The 20,973-nt window shown below is 39.3% G+C and overlaps 1 protein-coding gene across 7 annotated transcripts in view; it reads left to right on the top strand.

The window, feature by feature from the left end:
• Nucleotides 1-293: 293 nt before the first annotated feature.
• Nucleotides 294-20,973, top strand: part of APOOL (apolipoprotein O like) — a 181,970-nt gene continuing 161,290 nt past the window's right edge. For 2 of the 7 annotated variants that reach the window (XM_081042983.1, XM_081042979.1), the window contains exon 1: nt 363-417. In XM_081042983.1, the coding sequence (XP_080899109.1) occupies nt 403-417 (15 nt within the window). In that variant the 5' untranslated portion in view covers nt 363-402. Of the gene's footprint in view, nt 418-15,109; nt 15,211-20,973 lie in introns of all 7 variants that reach the window. The other 5 variants (XM_081042981.1, XM_081042984.1, XM_081042980.1 and 2 more) reach the window with 5 other exon arrangements.

Raw genomic sequence — 20,973 nt, 5'->3', positions numbered from 1 at the left:
CCAGTTAGTACAAATTCATAATGACTAATACCGCTGATACAAAAAAAAATTAGCAACATGGTTGCAACAAGTTTGCGAACTTAATTTTCAGCCCTCCTGTGCACGAAACAATAAAAGTAATAAAAAGTTCCGCACCCAGCAAAATAGTTTTCAGGGAGACTATGGAGAATATTCTGAAAAGCTTTATCAGGGATAGGGACAGTCAGCCACAAGAATGAATCGTTTCTCCGTAAGATCACTAGGGTAGCAGCTTAGGGAAGAAGCTCTAAGAGGGTGGAGAAAGGGGGGGAGCCAGCAGACACGGGGTGTAACCGGGTGTGGACCGTAGCAAGGGAGCCGAGTTGAACTGTTTTGTCCTTCTCGACTCTCCGTAGGAAAAGTTGAGCAGAGAGGGTCACGGACATGGCGGCCATTAGGGTAAGTAAAAAAAAACTCTAAAACCAAAAAAAACCAAAAAACAAAACTTGCTTAGTTTCTCTGAGTGCCGACAGGATTCTAGTAACTATAGAAGGGACCCTCCAAACTACAGCAGGGAGCCCCACAGCAAGAGACGGGGTGGTGGTGTGTTTTGAGAGAATTCGCAATGTCTGGGAATCTTTAAAGTTTAAAGCCTGAAGACACCGCTTGTCCTCTTAAGAGTTTACTCTGCCCAGGACAGTGTTCTCTCCTAAACGCTCTGCGGTTGACTGTTTATACAGCGGCACAGGTGGAAACCTGGGTAAAGGCTGGGTGAAACTGGTCGGCCAGGCGACAAGCAGCAGCAGAGTTTTGGGTCGTGAGCTGAAACAAAGAAGAAAGAATCCCGGGCATTTGTCTGGGTGCACAGGGCGGGGCCTCTTGACCCTTTGAAGGACGGTGTTCAAACGTTATTTGGGGTGAAACGGACCAGGCTAGAGACGTCTGAGTTTTTCTGAAGTGCACGGGTTTGTAGTACTGTCGTCAGTCTCCGCGTCTGAGTAACAAGCCTTAGTTTCCTTTGAGTTCTGTGTGGGGAAAGGTGCCACTTAGGAATCTGTGTGCAGGAAGTGACTTAGCTGGCTGCTAGCTGCAGTTCGTTCCCTAAGTAGGTTTCAATAATAGTAGTCAAAAAATACCCATGTTTGTATAGGTGTTGTAAGTGTTAAATGCACTGCTTCCAGGAAATACAAATATAAATAATTCAGTCGGTTTAAATTGGCTCAGTGTCCATCTTAATTTCTCCATTTCTGCAATTCTGGCTCTCATAATTCATGGCATCCTTCTGACTGGACTTGCTGCTTCTAGCCTGGCTCTCATGGAATCCATTTTCCGCTGCACTGCCAGAATAGTACTTCTACTAAACTGCAAACCTGATTATGCCTCTCTCCCACTTAAAAACCGTTTGGAGCAGTTCATTATCTGCCCTCTGGGGTCAGGTCATACTCCCATGTCTACAACACCCCTCCCATGCCTTGGCTTTTCAGCTTCATCTGTTTCTGAGAAACTCACCTAACATTTGTACTCTAAGCCTTCTCTTTCTCTGGGTCTGAAGTGCCCTTTCCAATCCTCATCTAGGTAGTTTCTATTCATAATTCATTCATTCATTTAACACATAATTGTGTACTGCCTCCCCACATGCTAAACACAAAATTTGTTTTAGAAGATAGTGACGTGGACCTCTCCATTCCAATTTAAATAACTCCTCATTGTGCTCCCAGAAGACACTGCACATACTCTTACCATAGGAATTATCACATTGCAAATAATAGACTGTTTACTTGTATGTTCTACCCTCCTAAACTATAAGGTACTCGAGGACAGTAATTATAACATTAATTTTTGTAGCTTTAGTACCTAGCACAGGTGTGACTTATATTAGGTACTCAATAAATTCTACAGGAATAAATAAGTGCCAGACAGTGAAGATAAAAGAGATTAAGCAGTGGAGATGCAACATATAACACAAACAACTGTGATTCAGAGTAAGAGAAGTGCCTTGCCTCAGGAGCAAACCAGAAGAGCATGGTGTCACTGAAGCGTAGAGAAGGAGAGAGAGTTGAACAGTCTTTTGATGTGGCCATTAATAAGTTACTGGCAGCTACTGTTTCTTAAGTGCTTACTACAAGGCCAGGCACCAAGCTAACATACTTACATATGTTATTTCACTTAATTCTCAAGACAGCTTTATGGTGTAGATATTATGATCACCATTTTACAAATGAAAAACTAAGGTTTAGAGAAGTCAAGTAAATTGCCCAAATTCATAATGCTAAGGAGAGCCAAAGTGAGATAAAGAAGTCTAAGTAAATTCGTACAGGGAGAGCCTAGATTGTAAGTGGTTAAGGAAAGGAAAAAGGGTAGGAAATTGTTATTCATTTAGCACCTACTTTGGCTAGCTGCTTTACATGTATTATTTGTTTAATCCTCTTGATGACACTAAGAAATTGGTAGTTTGCCCATTTTAAATCTGAAAAAACTGAGGCTTAGAAAAAGTGCTTGCTCTAGGCCTTACACAGCTGCTAAGTGGAAGAGTCAGTTGAAACACAGGTATATTTGGCTCCATAGTACATGATGTTTCCACTAATCCTTGTGTCCTCTGAAAGGATGGTGTATATTATTTTTTAGAGAAGTGTTGTGAAAGAAAAGAAAGAAATCTTGGGATGACGGTAGCAAATTCCAGAAAAGATGTCTTTTCATAAAAAAAAAAAAAAAGTCAGGAGACTGTATGTCAATTATATCTCAGTAAAACTAGAGGGAGAGGGCAGGAGACAGACCTGAGCAGGTTTGGAGACAAGGGGAAATGTGCCAAGAACTAGTATAAAGGAAAGAATAATGACCACACTTACTACGCTATTGAATATTTACTGTGCTAAGCATTTTGCAAAGCACCTTATGTGAATTTTCTCATTTGTGCATCACAGTGGCCCTATGAGTAGGTACCGTTACTATCAGCATTTTACAGGTAAGGAAACTGAAGCTTAGAATGGTTGAGTAACTTGCCCACAGCAGTATGCAGTAGAACTGGATCTGAAATCACATTATCTGAGTCCTGAAGCTCCAGGGTTGAATAACAAGGAGTAAGGTAGAGAGAACTCCTGAAGGTTGGTAGATAACTCTGAAAATAAAGTTTACATACAGCTTGAAATAAAAGAGCGTCTTGAGCAGATGTGATGGTGGAACATTGATGTGGAATTAGCCTTGAGGAACAAGACCTGCGGTGATCTTACCTACTCACTTCTTTTTTTCATTGTTGTCTTATATTTTAATAGAATTTTACCTTTATTAAATTTATTGGGTAAAAATTGGTTAATGACATATAAATTTCAGGTGTACAACTTTATGACATCTGTATACTCTACTGTGTGCTCACCAGTGGAAGTCTAGTCTCCTTCAATCACCATGTATTTGACCCCCTTTACCCTCTTCATCCTCCCTGCACCCCGCTTCCACTCTGATGACTACCATTCTGTTGTCTGTGTCTATGAGTTTGTTTTTTTGTTTGTTTGTTCATTTTTGTTTTATATACCACATATGAGTGAAATCATACAGTTCTTGTCCTTTTCTGACTTATTTAACAGCATAATACACTCAAGATCCATCCATATTGTTACAAATAGCAATATTTAATCTTTTTTATGCTGAGTCGTATTCCACATCTTCTTTATCCAGTCATCTGTTGAAGGACACTTTGGCTGTTCCCATGTCTTGGCTATTATGGATAATGCTGCAGTGAACATAAGGGTACATACATTTTTTATGAATAAGTGTTTTAAAAATTCTTGGATAGATACCCATAAGAGGGATAGCTGGATAACACCTTATACATGTTAGAATGGCTATTATCAATAAGATTATAAAGAACAAATGTTGGAGAGGCTGTGGAGAAAAAGGAACCCTCACACACTACTGGTGGGAATGTACATTGGTACAGCCACTATGGAAAACAGTATGGAGGCTCCTCAAAAAATTAAGAATAGAGCGACCATATGATCCTGATGACTTATTGAATCTGAATGGCTGGAGGACTGGCCTTCATTTTAAAGGATTGGGAGTAATGTAATATACTTTTCAAGTATAAACTTCAAAATGAAATTTATACTTGAAAATACTGGTTGTTATCCCCAGTCAAACAAAAGCCATATTTATTAATGCCAGAGGTTGAGTAAATTTGAGGAAAATTTGGGTCCTGAAAAAGAACTTGTTTATAATAAAATACTTAATATTGAAATGTGGCTACTATATACTGAACACTTCCTGTGCTAAGACACTGCTAAGTTGTTAATGCACGATATTTCATTTAATTCTCACAAAAAGTTTTCTAAGGTAGGTAATTCTATTAGCTCAAAGAACAGGAGTAGAGTAGTAAGGAAATCACAGCTGCAGTAGGAGGTTATAGTCAGAGAAAAGCTTGTTAAGTTTCTGATTTTAGCTGTAACAAGTACTGGGTAATGATAAATTCAGGGTATTCTCAGAGTGGGTAGCTACAGTGGAGAGAATATGAAGGTCTGTGGAGATGAGGTCAGGGAACAGTGAGACGAGGCCTTTGGGTGGTTCGTCTACATGGACATTAAAGTCACTCAGAGTTGTGGCAGGATTTGGAGTATAAAAGAGACTTTAACCAGGATCCTTAATCTTTGATTGTGATGAAGTAACCAGGAAACAAGTAGATGATAGTGGTAAGGATGAATAAATGGATGGTATGAGCCTCGAAGGAGCAGAATTTTCTTTCCTTTATGTAAACTTTTTTTTTTATTGAAGTATAGCGTACATTTAGTACAATACACAAATTATAAGTAGCTTGGTTAATTTTCACAAGATGATCATACTTGTTTAACAAGCACCTAAATTTAAAAAAAGTATATATATATATATATATATATATATATATATATATATATATATATATATATGAAACATTGCCAGCAGCCCATAAACCCTCTCCTTTGTTCCCCCACATAGTTACCCTCCACCATATTAATTTTGCCTATTTTTTTAACTTCATATAAATGGAATTATGAAATATTTACTTTGTTGTCTACTTTATTTCTTTTACCCAATACTATATTTCTGAGATTCAGCCGTTATGCATGTAACTCTAGCTCATTTATTCTTATTGCTGTATGATGTTCCAGAAGGTGAATATATCAGGATTTGTTTATCCATTCTACTGTCGATGGATATTTGAATTATTTTCAGTTTTGAGCTATTACAAATAATGCTCCTGTGAACATTCTTGTATATGTCCTTATGGTACGTGTAAGCGCACATTTCTTTTGAATGTACAACTAGGAGTGGGCGCACCAGGTCATAGGGCATACAACTTTAGTATATACATACAGCCAAATTGTTTTCCAAAGTGGTTGTACCAATTTACATTCCCATTTTTGAAGGTTCCAGTTGTTCCATTTCCTTACTAACAAGAACAGGTCTTTACCTGGGGGTGAAGAAGTAATGGCTTAGAAGCAGCATTGGGAATCAGGAAGGAGGCAAACTCTACCTCCTATCCCTGGGACACATTGACTGGTCTCCACTTGAGGGTTGCACATTGACTAGCCTCCACTTGAGGGTTTCAGTGACCTCAGAGGACAGTTGTATTTCATTTCAGGCAAGGAGACGGAAGGTAGACACGTGGAATGGCTTTTGGAGTTTTGAGGAGTAGCAGGAAGTTTGGTCAGTGGAGAGAAAATACAGAGCACTGCAGGAATTAGAATACAGATGATATATGATCTGGGATTATGTGTTGGGACTGGGGCGAAGGATAGTGTGGATGGGAAGAAACATGCACATCATAGACCTTAGGGTTTCAAAATCCTTGATAATACCAGCTGTATATTCCGTTGTTTCAAATTTAGTCCTTGGCTCTTTTCTTTCCTCTTTGTTTCATGTGACTGATACAAGAAAATACTTGGAACCTAACAAAGTGAAGTTTATACTTGAAAAGACTGGTGGTTATCCCCAGCAAAATCAGTTTTTCTGTTTTCTCTTAGCATTGTTGAACATCTTTATTTTTAGTGTAACTTTGAAAGTTATGCTTCGAAATCCTTAGTGTATTTAGATATGCTTGGTATAGGTTCCAGGATGTCACTTTATGCCATAAAGGGAAAATGATCTGTGCACTGCCTCCTCCTACAGTCACCTGAATGAACTATTCCGTGTTATGCCATCCTCACAGACATCTATTAGTGTTTGGTGAACCTCATTGAATATGGAAATAAAAGATTGTTTACATCGTGGATCCTAAGGTTCTCTAATATTGTGGCACATTGGACTCATGTAAGTCAATGTACCCTAATCCTAACTGTGCTTTAGAATTACCTGGGGAACTTGAAAAAAAGTACTCGGCCAGCCTGGTGGCTCAGGTGGTTGGAGCGCCGTGTTCCTACCCCTAGGTCGCTGGTTCTATTCTCACATGGGCCAGTGAGCTGCGCCCTCTACAGCTAAGATTGTGAACAACAGCTCTCCCTGGAGGTGGGCTGCCGTGGGCTAACGTTTGCTGTCATGAGCGGCCGGTGGCCAGCATGAGTGGCCGGCAGGCAGCATGAGTGGCTAGCAGCCAGGGAGAGCTGCCATGAGCTGCTGTGAGCCTCTGTGAGCAGCTGACCGACAACCGGCGACCTACAACCAGCGACCCACTGCCTGGGGGGGAGGGGGGAGCGCAAGGCTCCTAATACCAGCATGGGCCAGGGAGCTGTGTCCTACACAACTAGACTGAGAAACAACGGATTGAACCGGAGTGGGGGGGAGATGGGAGAAGGGGTGGGGAAGTACTGATGCCTGAGCCCCACCCCAGATGAGGCATTTTAATGGTTTTAAAGCCCATCAGGTGATTCTGATTTGTTGCTAGGTTTGAGAACCACTAATTTAGGGGTGGGGGTGTGCTTATATGTGGCTTTTCTACAGACTATAGAAAACAGAGTATTAGGCTTTTCCAGGTCATGAAGAACGGAGACGTGTTCAAATTATCTTAAGTAATAGTTTAATGGAAGGATACATCAGTTAGGAAGAAAGGCTAGGAAATTGGCTCACCAGAGAAACAAACCTCAAGAAGAACCATTCAGGAAACCATAGCAACTCTGGTGGTTACCATTCTCATTACTGAATGGTTCTGCTTCTGCTAATCCCTGTGCTTCACATCCAGACTTTCCTAGAGAGAGGATCTGATTGGTTGGCTAGTCATTAATTACTACAGAGTAGGCCTATTGGACAGAAATTGCACATCAAGACCCCGCTTTGTCTCCCCTTTGAAATGGAAAATAAGTCTATTGCCATTTTTTCCCCTGTTTCTTTACAGGTTTTATTTTTTTGTTGTTGTTGTAAACTGTACATTTTAGGTAATATAGCAACTCTGGTTTCTCTACCTTGGGGGTGGGGGGTGCTTGTTATTGTTGTTGCTTGTTTGCTTATTTGTTTGTTTAGTCATTTCTCTGGACTAACTCTGTGACGCTTCTTTTCCCTGTAGTGTGCATTTTCAGATATCCCTGCCTAGATGTTCTTTCCTATTTTTATCTTTAAACCTAGATTCCTAGAATTTTCCCCTTTATTGGCACTGCTTAATGATCAGCCAGGTTGGTCAGAGATTGTGCTTAAGCACCTTAAACCACTAAGATTTTCAGTCATTACTAATGAGCTTGTGTGGGGACAGAGGCAGGAGTGCAGTTTCCAGGCTCTCGGCCTCACGTGGAAACGTGCTGGCTCAGGTAGTAAATGGCCATCAACTGTGATTGGGTGGCCATCAGCTGTGGATAGTTGGCCGTCAGCTGTAACCAGTGAGCCATTGGCCACTAATATAACTGCTGTGGCTACGCTAGCAGCAAATGGGGGCTAGCAAGAAGATGGTGGCTGGGCTGGCAAGCGCAGATTGCAGTTAGCACAGCGGAGTGTGGGTTGCAGATTGCAGAGAAGTGGATGGCAGGTTGCGGATAGTGTGGCTCCTGCTTCCTGTGTCTCCAACCCAGCCGCCAGTGAGAGTATAGTGGTATGACTCCCCTACCTATGGCTCCGTGGGTGTTCCTTTTTGGTCTCATTATGTCCTGTGTTCTTATGTGGGGAGCGGGACCAGAGACCCCACAGGCTGTCCCACGACAAATGGCGCAGCGAGCAGGGTACGGTGTTGGCCGAAACTCCGAAGGGCGGTGGAGCAGTTTGTGCGTATGAACACTCAGTCTCAGGAAGACCAGGAAGAGCAGCTGCTGGAGAGCTCGATTCCCGTGGAGGGGTGGAAATATGTGGACGGTTCCCCAACCAGCAGAGGCCGGAGAAAGCAAAGGACATTGTGGCCCTGTGGGCTGGGAAGTGCTTGCTGAGGCCCTCACCCCCAGGTTGGGGAGGACTTGGAGCCCTCGCCCTGTGGAGGGGGCACACATTGTGAGGCTAATGCACAGCCCTGGCAAATGACTGTGGATTATGGAGAATGGGATCCATCCCTAATTTAATGGACCGCTTGACTGTTTGCTTGGGAACGTGTGGAACGTGTGGTGGAACTGGCGGATGTTTGCTTTTGTGTCTCGACCAGCCGCCATGGAGAATATGTGAGAAACCCTGGCTTAGTCCAGGAAGTCTGGCTGTGCCCAGAGAGAGTGGCGGTGCCCTGAGAGGCCCTGGCTGTACCCCGGGAGACTGGTGGTACCCTAAGAAGCCCAGGAAATCTGGCTGTGCCCAGAAGTACTGGTGGTGCCCTGAGAGCCTGGCTGTGTCCAGGATATTGCATTCACCTCCAGGCTCCTCGCACAGGGTTCCTCGTGGAAGAAGCTTGTTGCGTAGATTGTGAGGCGAGACCCTGTAGGGGCAGAGTGTGGGGACAGAGCCAGGAGTGCAGTTTCCAGGCTCTCGGCCTCACGTGGAAAGGTGCTGGCTCGGGTAGTTGAGGCTGCATCAGCTGTGCCTAGTTGGCCATCAGCTGTTACCAGTTAGCCATTAGCCACTGATATAACTGCCGTGGCTGCGTTGGGGGTTGGTGGGTTGGTTGGTTGGCAGAGAGAAGTGGAGGGCAGGTTGCAGATCCTGCGGCTCCTGCTTCCTGTGCCTCCAACCCAGCTGCCAGCGAGACTATAGTGGTATGAGTCCACTATCTATGGCTCTGTAGGTGTTCCTTTTTGGCCTCACCATATCTTGCATTCTTGTGCAGGGAGTGGGATCAGAGACCCTGCATGACACATACCGAGTTGTTAGTCTCCACTGATAGCTAGCTGATAGTTTTGTTTTTTTTCACAACACCCTGGGTAATAAATTGCCCTGCAGTCTGGTCCAAATAAAGTCTAGGCCCTTGGAAGCAGTAGGGTGTTGCCAGTCTTTGAGGCTTGTTCTGATTCTCCCCTCAATAGAACCCCTGCCAAATGCACCTAGAGTAGCTCTTTTGCACCACCAGCCTGGGGAATGCAGGAGATTTCAATCAAGTGTTGTGAGTATCAGAACAGCTCTTCAGCAACACAGTGATGTGAGGGAATAGGGGACTGGCATTTTCACCAGCTGCTTTCCTGAATCCTCTGTATGAAGCAGGGGCTAGGGATGGAGACTCAGCATATTAGATTGGTGCAAAAGTAATCGCGGTTTAAAAGGTTAAAAATTGCAAAAACTGCAATTACTTTTGCACCAGCCTAATATATGGTAGCTACCAGTTTTCACCAGCTGCCAAATCCATATTGAATCCCTTTTTTAGCTCACAGATCTGTGTAAGATGGGAGTTAACACTTGGGGGTGGGTGGGTACAGGCTCTAATTTGAATGCAATTGCCTCTCTTTTTACCAAGTTCTATAAATTTTGTTCAATAAAGGCACCTCACTTTGTTGTAAGCCCTTTGATCCATATCCAGAGATTTGTTAATGTGACTGTTTTAATAGATGTGCCTCTGAGGGAGAGGTTTCAGCAAGTTCCTCACACTGCCATTCAAAACCAAACGCACGTTTCCAGTTTGGGAGTCTTACAAATAAAACTGCTATGAACAATTGTGTACAGGAGTTTGTGTGTGTGTAACTTTTCATTTCCCTGGAAGAAATGCCCAGAAGTGTGATCACTGGGTCCTATGGTAAATATGTTTAGTTAAAAAAAAATGGTTCTCAGTAGACTGACCCTTGTATTAGTTTCCTATTGCTGATGTAACATATTACTGCAGACTCAGTGTTATAAACAACACAAATTTATTACCTTGCAATTGTGGAGAATAGAAATCCAAAATCAGTTTCACTGGAGTAAAAGTTTTGGCAAGCCTGCATTTTTTCTGGAGGTTCTAGGGATGAATCCATTTCTTTGTCTTTTCTAAAAGCTTCTAGAGACCACCTGTGTTGCTTGTCTCATATTGAAACCCAGCAATGGCTGGTCAAGTCTTTCACATGCCATATTACTTCGCGACTTCTTTCCCATAGTTCAATGTCCGTCAGCCTCCTGATAAGGACAGTTATGATTATGTTGGGATACCCTGATAATACACCATAATATCTTCATCTAAATATCCATAACTTAATCACATCTGTAAAGTTCCTTTTACCATGTTAGGGAACATATTCATAGCTTCTGGGGATTCAGATATCAAGATCTTTGGGATGGGGATATTATGCAGTCTACCACAATCATTTTATCCTCTGACACAGTCATTTGAATCATTTTTTCCCCTAGAGGTAAATTGTTTCTCTTTTGCTGTCGTTAAGATCTTTCTTTTTCTTTAGTTTTCAGAAGTTCAACTATGATGTGTTTTGATATGAATTTCTTTGGGTTTATCATATTGGGAAATTGCGCAGATTCTTGTATCTGTGGGTTTTATGTATTTTGCCAAATTTGGGAAGTTGTCATCCATTTCTTCTGTCACCTCTGTTCTGCTGTTGAGTTCATCCATTGAGAGTTTTGTGTTTTTTTTTCCAGTCATATTGTTAAGTTCTAATTTCTTCATTTGTTTTTTCTTTATATCTTACATTTCTTTGTTGAGTCTTTCTACTTTTTAATTTGCTTCAGGTATCTTCATAATTGCTTGTTGAAATATTTTTATGATGGCTGCTCTAAAGTGTTTGTTAGATAATTCCAGCATCTCTGACCTTAATGATGGGATCTGTCTACTGTCCTTTTCCATTCAAGTTGAGATTTTCCTGGTTCTTGTTATGAGTAGTTTTTAATCGATCCTGACATATTTTGATATTTTGGTATAATGCTCTGGATTGTATTCAAAACTTCTGTTTTAGTTGGCTTTCTCTAACACTCCTCTGGCAAGGGGAAGGGCAGTGCTGCCTTGTCACTACCAGGTGTGGGGGGTAGAAGTCAAGGTCCCCTGCTTAGTCTGTCTTGACACCTAAGGATGAGTGTGTCCCTTGTTATTACCGTGCAAGGGTGGAGGTTTAGGTCTCCCACTAGGCCTCTACTCTTAACACTGTGGCTGGGAGGGGTAGGAGTACCTTGTTAGTGCTCCCCATACTAACATCGCCATTGGGGTGACCTTGTTATTACTTGATGATGGTGAATATCCTGACTCTCCACTAGGCCTTCAGCAGAGAAGGGGCAGGGTGCCTTATTACCATCGGGTGGTGATGGATATCAAGTTTCCCCATGTGTTCTCAACTGATGTTTTGGGGGCCAGAGCTCATTACCTTCTGGCAAGGATGAAAGATCCACCTTCTCTAACACCATGCTGGTGGGATGGGGAGTGTAAGAATGCCTTATTTCAGCCTAGCCAGGGTGGAAGTCTAGGCTCTCCCCTCAGCTTTTACTTGTAGGGGTGAAGGTATGGCCTCAGTTTTGTCTGTGATGTTTGGCTACCGTAGAGTGGCTGTTGTTTAAAAGTTTTATGTCTTGCTGGACCACCTCTTTCCTGGTCTTTTGGCTAGAGAGAGCCGACTTTTCTTGGGTCTTTATCTGCACTGGTTGCCAATATTATAAATATTATAAATAATTATGAATAATGCTGTTCTGCAAGTCTTCTTGGACTCCTGTGAGAGTTTCCTTGCTCTGCCATATATACTACTGGCTGTGTGACTGAGCAAATCACTTACTCTGTCTAAACCTCAATTTTCTTATCTGAACAATTAGAATAAGAATAGTACTTATTTCCTAGGGTTTTATACTTGGAAATACCAAGTAGGTAATATATGGTATGAACAACACTATCCCAGGCTATAGCAAATGTCCAATAATTTCTAGCTGCTGTTGTTATTCTTAGTATTTAAAAGAATCTTTATATTCCTAGCACATAGTATCATGCCATATTTCTTGTGACCTTCAGATCCCAATTTAAGTCACACCTCTTTCAAATCAGTGGTTGATAACCTTTTTTTCATGACAGTGAACATCAGTTGTCTCAAGCAAGTAGAAATTTGTTGGTGTCAATTTTTATTAAAATTTTTATTAAATAAAAATTTATCAATGTTCATTAAAATTATTTGTTTATAGCCTCATTTCTTCTTATATTTATTTTTATTTCTTTTAGACCCTCGATGGTTACTCTGATCTTTTTAATGGCATAAATAATCCTTAGAAGTATAAAATGTATTTATTTGGTTACCATATCCTTTATATATAAAATGTTCTCATTTCTCTCTTCCTCATTCAGACACACCAAGATAGAAATTTGAATGCTGAGGTTATTGTAGAAATTTACTCAAAAACTATCCTGTGAAACATAAAATCGTTTTCATAACTTAAGAAAAGTTTCTTTAAGAATAACCCACATTGAAGGAGGTAAAATTCTAGTGGACTGTGAATGAGAGTACCATTTTCATGGATCTTCTATGAAAGCCCAACAGATAAGCGTGTAATTTAAAGCATAATAGATTCCCAAACTTTTGAGGATTGAGATACTGAAGGCTTTATAGTTTGTGGCTGTTTTACCCCTATAGCTTTTCCACGGGCTCTTTATTTTTGATCTTAGCATTTCAGTCCTTTGAAGTACACTGTTGGAAATGCTGACACGGAAGGCCCAAATGATACAGAGACATTTGTGTAGTTGGATTATGTGTTCTTCAATAGTGTCATTTTAAAATATTTTGTGAGAAAAAACAGTCATAAAGTTTTTTAATTTCCTATTCCAGCAAAGTATCTGCTTTTCGTGTACCAGCATAACAAGTGATGCCGTAGCTGAGAGACTCTGCTGTTCTCAGTGGACTTAATGATGGTTTATTCTCTTAGAGTTGAGTCACCCACTCATTTCCTGAAGAAAATAAGCACGATGCTATATGTACAGATGTTCTGTTAGTGACTCACTGGTGATTACTCTAAACCAGGGCACTCTTGCGTAAGACTTATGTTGCTGTCAAGAAATAGCTCTTAGGCTATAGCTACAAAACAAAACATTAGCACCTTTTCTTGTTTCAGTTTGAGTTGGGAAAAAAAGACACTAGTATCTCTTCAAGCAGAAGATGTGTTCAATGGTACTTGTCATTGTCAGAAACTTTATTACCCTTGGAAAACAGTACAAGAGACACGGGTGCATTCCAGAAGCCAGTGAAGGGGAATTAAAGTATTTTTTCATGGGCAAGAGTGGCTGGATCTGTGCTATATGACCCAAGGGAGTGGAACCAGGCCCAGTAAAAATTCTATGGACATGTCTTTCAGTTTAGTCTATGGAAGACATTTCTCATAGAGTTGTAGAAAGATGGAATGATCTATTAGTGGAGTTTCCCGTTGCTGAAGGGGGTCGTACACGGGCTGTGAGGTCACTTAGTGGTGTTATTGAAGGGCTTCAAGCATCAAGAATGGTTGTACCAGAGACCTTGAAGGTCCTTTGGCATTCTGAGACTGAAACTCAAGTACAAAGAAGGTGATATGCCTGAAACGCAGCCCTATCTTTTGAACCCAGTCTCACTTTTACCATTTTATGTTGGATTCAATATCATTAGTTTATTCAGGGGCAGTGCTTTCTCTTTCAAGCCAATTTGTGGCCCTCCCATCTCCTACCTGCTATTTCAGAAGAGGCTAAACGTTGTCACTTGTATAGTTATGCCCCTGTGTTTATTTTCCTCAGGAATATTTGTACATTGTATCTGTGGACAAAGGGAATCACCCAGAAAAAAAAAAAACAGTACAGATATAGGCAATCATAGTCCTCCCTTCAGATCAACCAGGGAGGGAAAAGGAGGAAGAAGAAAAAAGTAGAGGTAATATAAGGAATGAAAAACAATTGGAACGAATACTTTCTGAAAAAAATGAAGGGGTGTGGGAAAGAGGTGAAGACGGAGCAAAAAATGAGAGCAACTGGAGATGGGTAAGCTGCTTTTTCCTTTACCAGGGATGGCAGACTGTAACTTCCCTCCCTTCCCCACCTAAGTCTAGTTATCTAGAGTCATAAACAGCCTTATGGTGATGAGATTTTTTCTTGTGAATAGCCCCTCAGACAACAGCCCCACTGAAAAAGGAACTTCACATACCATTGCAACTCCCTCCATTTCTAGATCTTTTCTTCTCCATAAAATGAGGTGTTTAAGAATGTATATTTAAGCAATTGCAATTTAAAAGAATATTTTCCATAACGGATTCCTTTATCAAGGTATTATAGACCATTCTAGCTAAAAATACATCAATTTAAATAAAAAGCATTGTATTTTAAAGTATTTATTTGATGTAGTATAATACTCATCACATTAATTTGACCAAGAAATTTTGTCAAGGCACAAAGTAGAATGCTATTTCCACTAAGAAAGAATCAGGCTTGCTCTGTTGTCCACCCAGGTACAGCCTTCAGAAGGTTGAAGTTTAGTTAAGAAATGTATTATAGAGATACTAACATCCATTTATCTAGCACTAAGCCGTTTATAACATTTTCATCTATTATAGTATTTTATTCTTAGAACATTCCTATGAGAAAATTTTAATAAGAGAAATTTTCCTTAAGGTATTTATATGTTATCAGGACAAAATGTACTTGTGATAAATTTTAGTTGTGGTGGGGTTGGATGGATTGGGTCTTCAAATGCTTCAGTGAGGGGCCTGCAAGCATGTACAAAATTTTCAGAGTAACTGAATTTTGGAGGACCATAGTTCATAATTTTCATTATATTCTCAAAAAGTTAAGACCACTGAATCAGTCTTAAAATTTCAGGTTAGCTTTAGGACCTTTAGTCATCATTTGCCTCCACAAATGCTGGGCACATAGGCATTCAATGTATGTTAAATAAAAGAACTTTTTAGATTACCTATGTATACAGTTTTATTTAAACCTGTGGATTATTTTATTACTTAGTTTTGAGGTCCTTAGTTCTTCCTGCAAAGCCTCATTGGAGTTTCACTGTCTTCCCAAGTGAACAGAATGCTCTCAGCATTCCTTTTCCACATCCCCACAAGGTAGGTATAACCTAATTTCTTTCCTGTAGATAGCACATATGTGTATGTGTATGTAAAGGGAGGTGTTGGGTTTTTTTTTTTTTAATTCAGTTACTGCTTTTGACAATGGTTAGTATTTTTCCCTGATTACCATAAACTGAGTAAAGTTAAATTATGTCAATCTGTTGTGCCATTTGTGGAGAATTTTTTAAATGGTTATTTGTGTAACTGCAATATTCCCTATATGTGTTTTTATTTTTAATTTTCTACTTAATTTTTTATCTAAGATAAACTTTTGGCATTTAGGGTGTTACTCAGTAATAATCATAATTACTGAGTGCTCAGAAATTCCAAAATAATTTTGTTCTTTCATACAACATAATTAAAGCACTTGGTGCTTGAAGAGTTTTAACATTTATGTTCTATAATAATACAGTAGAAACCATATCTGTCCAAGTCACGCTGGGCTGGGCAGTTAGTCTCGCTAATTTAAGATTGGCTTTTTAATTAGTGCTGGAGCTTTAATTTTGATGAAGATTATATCTCAGTCCATCTTAAACCAGAGTTTTCACCCAATCTTCATCATTCAGTGTCTTCATTATTTAACTTTGACAATTATGATATGTTGTAGCTGTTATTCTTAATGAATATGCAAATATAAATAGTTAACCTAAATGAGTATTGAACATAGAAATAGTCTTAGAATATGCTATCTTGAAAAGGTCTTTGGTGCCATTTGCTTTTTTTCCCATAAATGTGAAATAAAATATATGTAACTTCTTAACTTTGTGGGCAATGCAACATACTCCATAAACCACAGGCATCTTTTTTCCAAGGGTTTTTCTGCCCTCCAAAGGTCACACCTGATGCTTGTGTCCTTATACACTTCTCTGCCCCATTGAAAATATTACATATTATGTATTCTGCACCATTAACATAAAATACTTTCTGATGCGTAGTACGAATTCAAAAATATTACTTACCCTTTTCCTGTTACTAATGTATTAGAGCACAAGAATTGTGTTGTCAGCACATTCATCTTTAGATTATTTCACATTTACAGGTGTGCTATAGGTCACTGCTTTCTCTTAGTGTTTCTTAATATTTAATTCCCAAGAAAGGACCAGATGCTATGCACTATTTGAAATGCCGTAACATGAAATAGTGCCATCTGTGACAACATGGATGAATCTTGATATTATGCTGAGCGAAATAAGTCAGAAAAAGTCGAGAACCCTATGATTTCACTCATATGTGGGAACTAAAACTAAACGCAACAAATGAACAAGACAAACAAAAACTCATAGACACAGACAACAATTTAGTGGTTACCAGAGTGTAAGAGAGAGGGTGGATGGTAGAAGAAGGTAAATGGGGTCAAATATATGGTGATGGAAGGAGAACTGACACTGGATGGTTAATACACAATGCAGTATGTAGATGATGAATTGTAGAAATGTACACTTGAAACCTATACAGTGATACCTCGGTTTTCGAACATAATCCATTCTGGAAGACTGTTCAAGTTCTGAAATGTTCAAAAACAGCCGACAGCTACGCCTCAGGATCTTGCACTCAGTGGAAGCCACGTGACATGTTCGACTTCCGAGGCGTGTTCGAAAACCAAAGCATTTACTTCCAGGTTTATGGCGTTTGTAAACCGAAATGTTCGTCAATGGAGACGTTTGAAAACTGAGGTACTACGGTATAATTTTACTAACCAATGTCATCCCAATAAGTTCAATTAAAATAATAAAATAGTAAAGTAAAATGGTGGGTTTTTTAAAGTTTATTGGGGTGACAATGGTTAGTAAAGTTACATAGATTTAAGGTGTACAATTCTATAATACATCATCAATATATCACATTGTGTGTTCACCACCCAGAGTCAGTTCTCCTTTCATCACCATATATTTGATCCCTTTGACCCTCAACTACCACCCTCCTCCACCCTTACCCTCTGGTATACAATGGTGTTTTTAATGTGGGCAACAGAACAGAGAGATGGAAGAACCTGAAATCTTCATAAGTCAGTGAGTCAGTCAATCCTGAAGTTTTGCCTACTTCTACACTTCGTATTGTATGAGAGAATAATATTTTTTCATTGTTGAAGCCAGCTTGAGTTGCTTTTAAACAAAAGCATCCTAAATGATAACTGCTATATTGGATTGTTGTGAAGATTAAAACACTCAGTATAGGTAAAGGACCTGGCACGTACCATGTTTCCCCCAAAATAAGACCTAGCCAGACAATCAGCTGTCTAACCTAGCCAGACAATGCATCTTTTGGAGCAAAAAATAATAGACCCGGTGTTATTTTACTATAAGACCAGGTATGATATAATTAATGTAATATAATGATGGATCTTATATTAATTTTTGCTCCAAAAGACGCATTAGAGCTGATTGTCCGGCTAGGTCTTATTTTGGGGGAAACACTGTAGTAAGTGCTTCTTAAATACAGAACACCTGTATTCAGGAAGCCCTTGTGTTTTCAGGGCTGTTACTGTATTAAGGTACAGACAGCACAGGCATTGCTACCAGATTGCAGAGCTGTTCCATTATTTGTAACTTCATTGCTGGTTCTCTTTCTTCGCTGACCACAGTGTATGCCTCTGCTACTATCTTTCACTTTGCTACAATTCTTACTTATTTCTTGTATTTCTTGTTACTTCTTCTACTTCTTGACTTTTGTATGATAAATCTAGCCTTTTACAAACACAAGTAGTCAATTGGAATGCCCGTGCCTATAATATTCAGCCCTGGTTCTTCTCTTTTTGTTGGTTGCTGGCTGTTCAGGGACAGCTGTTTGGCCACAAGAGATTCTGAATATGAGGCCTTTTTTCCCCTCCCCAGGTTTTAGAACTCCTCTAGATGCCTAAAAATTCTAGATAGCTCAGGTCACAATGTACCTTTTAATAAGCATGTTTTGTGAAAGAGACAGATTTCGAAAAGCCAAAGGAAAATTAATCTCCTTATTTTGAAGTCACATCATATATTTTAGTCAGGTCTGGTTACTTAACAAAATGCCACAGACTGGGTGGCTTAAAAAACAGACATTTACGTCTCAGAGTTCTGAAGACTGATAAGTCCAAGATCAAGGTGCCTGCAGATTTGGTTCTTTTTTTTTTTTTTTTTTTTTTTTGCAACAGTGTTGCTATCTTTTCTAAATTAGTTTCAGGTGTACAAAACAATGTAATAGACATTTATCATTTATATCCCTCACACAGTGATGACCCCCCTCTCCCCATTTACTACCACTCTGACATCGCATACAGCTATTACATTTCCACTATCTCTATTCCTAATGCTGTACTCCACTTCTTGTAACTATACATATATATATATATATATGTGTGTGTATATATTATATATATATGTATATATACATATATATACACATACATATGTATATATATGTATATATATATACATATATATATATGTATATATATATAAAATTGTAGTTGACATTCATTATTGTTCAGCTTCAGCTTCAGGTGTACAGTGCAGTGATCAGGCATCTACATCATCCCTGAGGCGGTGTCCCTAACGAGATAAGTGTCCATTGGATACCCTACAAAATCTTTACAACATTACAACATTATTGATTATATTCCCCAAATTGACTTTCGTATCCCCGGGGCAATCTTGTGGTTACCGACTGTTTTCTAATCCCCTCACCTTCCCCCTTATCCCCAACACCCCTCCCATCTAGCAACCCTCAGTTTTTCCTCTATATCTCTGAGACTGTTTCTGATTAGTTCATTCACTTATTCTTTTCTTTAGATTCTGCATATAAGTTAGATCATATGGTATTTGTCTTTCTCTCTCTGACTTATTTCACTTAGCATAATGTTCTCTAGGTTCATGCATATTGTTGCAAATGGTAAGAGTTCATTCTTTATGGCTGCGTAATACTCCATTGTATAAATGTACCACAGTTTCCTAATCAAGTCGTCTACCGATGGGCATTTCGATTGTTTCCATGTGTTTGTTACTGTGTATAGTGCTGCAATAAACATCGGGCTGCATACATTGTTTTTATTTATTGGGGTGACGATTGTTAGTGAAATTACACAGATTTCAGGTGTACAATTCTGAACTACATCATCTATAAATCCCATTGTGTGTTCACCACCCAGAGTCAGTTCTCCTTCCATCACTGTATATTTCATCCCCCTTACCCTCATCTCCCAACCCCCACTCCCTTACCCTCTGGTAACCACTAAACTATTGCATACATTGTTTTGAATTAGAGATTTAGATTTCTCCAGTTAGATTTGATGGATCATAAGGTAGTTCCATTTTCAGGTGTTTCAGATACCTCCATATTGTTTTCCATAGTGGCTGCACCAATCTGCAATCCTACCAAGAGTGCACAAGGTTTCCCTTTTCTCCACATCCTCACCAGCACTTGTTGTTTGTTGATTTATTGATGATAGCCATTTTGACTGGGGTGAGGTGTTATCTCTTTGTGGTTTTTATTTGCATTTCTCTAATGATTATTGAGGTTGAACATTTTTTCATGTGTCTCTTTGCCTTCTGTATGTCCTCTTTAGAAAAATGTCTCTTCATGTCCTCTGCCCATTTTTTAATTGGGTTGTTTGTTTTTTTGGAGTTCAGTTGAGTAAGTTTTTTATAAATTTTGGATATTAACCCCTTATCAGATATATCATTGATAAATATGATCTCCCATTCAGTAGGATCCCTTTTCGTTTTATTGATGGTTTTCTTTGCCGTGAAAAAACTTTTTAGTTTGATGTAATCCCACATGTTTATTTTTTCTCTTACTTCCCTGCCAGAGGGGAGATGTCAGTAAAAATCTTACTCCAGGTAATGTCTTTAAAGTTTCTTCCTATATTTTCTTCTAGGAGTTTTATGGTTTCAGATCTTACATTTAAGTCTTTAATCCATTTTGAATTTATTCTAGTATATGGTGTAAGGAGGTGATCCAGCTTCATTTTTTTGCATGTGTTTGTCCAGGTTTCCCAGCACCATTTATTGAATAGGCTGTCTTTACCCCATTATAAAGCCTTGCTTCCATTGTCATAGATTAAATGACCATGTAGGCATCGGTTTATTTCTGTGTTCTCTATTCTGTTGTATTGATCTAGGTGTCTCTGTGGTTTTTATGCCAATATCATGCTGTTTTGATTACTGTAGCCTTGTAGTATAATTTGATGTCAGGTATCATTATATCTCACACTTTGTTCTATTTCTCAAGATTGCCGAGGCTATCCGGGGTGTTTTATGGTTCCATATAAATTTTAGGATCATATGTTCTATTTCTGTGAAAAATGTCCCTGATAGCTTGATAGGAATTGCATTGAATCTGTATATTGCCTTAGGCAGTATGGACGTTTTAACGATACTGATTCTTCCTATTCGTGAGCATGGAATGTGTTTCCATCTATTTGCATTTTCTTTAATTTCTCTTTTCTATATCTTATAATTTTCTGAGTACAGATCTTTTACTTCTTTGGTTAAATTTATTCCTAAGTATTTTATAGTCTTTGAAGCAATTGTAAATGGGATTTTCTTAATTTCTCCTTCTGATATTTTATTATTAGTACATACAAATGCAACTGATTTCTGAATATTAATTTTGTATCCTGCTACTTTACTAAATACATTTATCAGCTCTAATAGTTTCTTGGTGGAGTCTTTAGGGTTCTCTATATATAGTATCATGTCATCTGCATATAACGACAATTTTACTTCCTCCTTACCGATTTGGATGCCTTTTATTTCTTTTTCTTGTCTGATTGCTGTGGCTAGAACT

The sequence above is a fragment of the Rhinolophus hipposideros genome, assembly GCF_964194185.1.
Source record: "Rhinolophus hipposideros genome assembly, chromosome: X".
NCBI lineage: Eukaryota > Metazoa > Chordata > Mammalia > Chiroptera > Rhinolophidae > Rhinolophus > Rhinolophus hipposideros.
The sequence above is the reverse complement of the archived record's forward strand: the minus strand, read 5'-3'. Positions and strand labels throughout refer to the sequence as shown.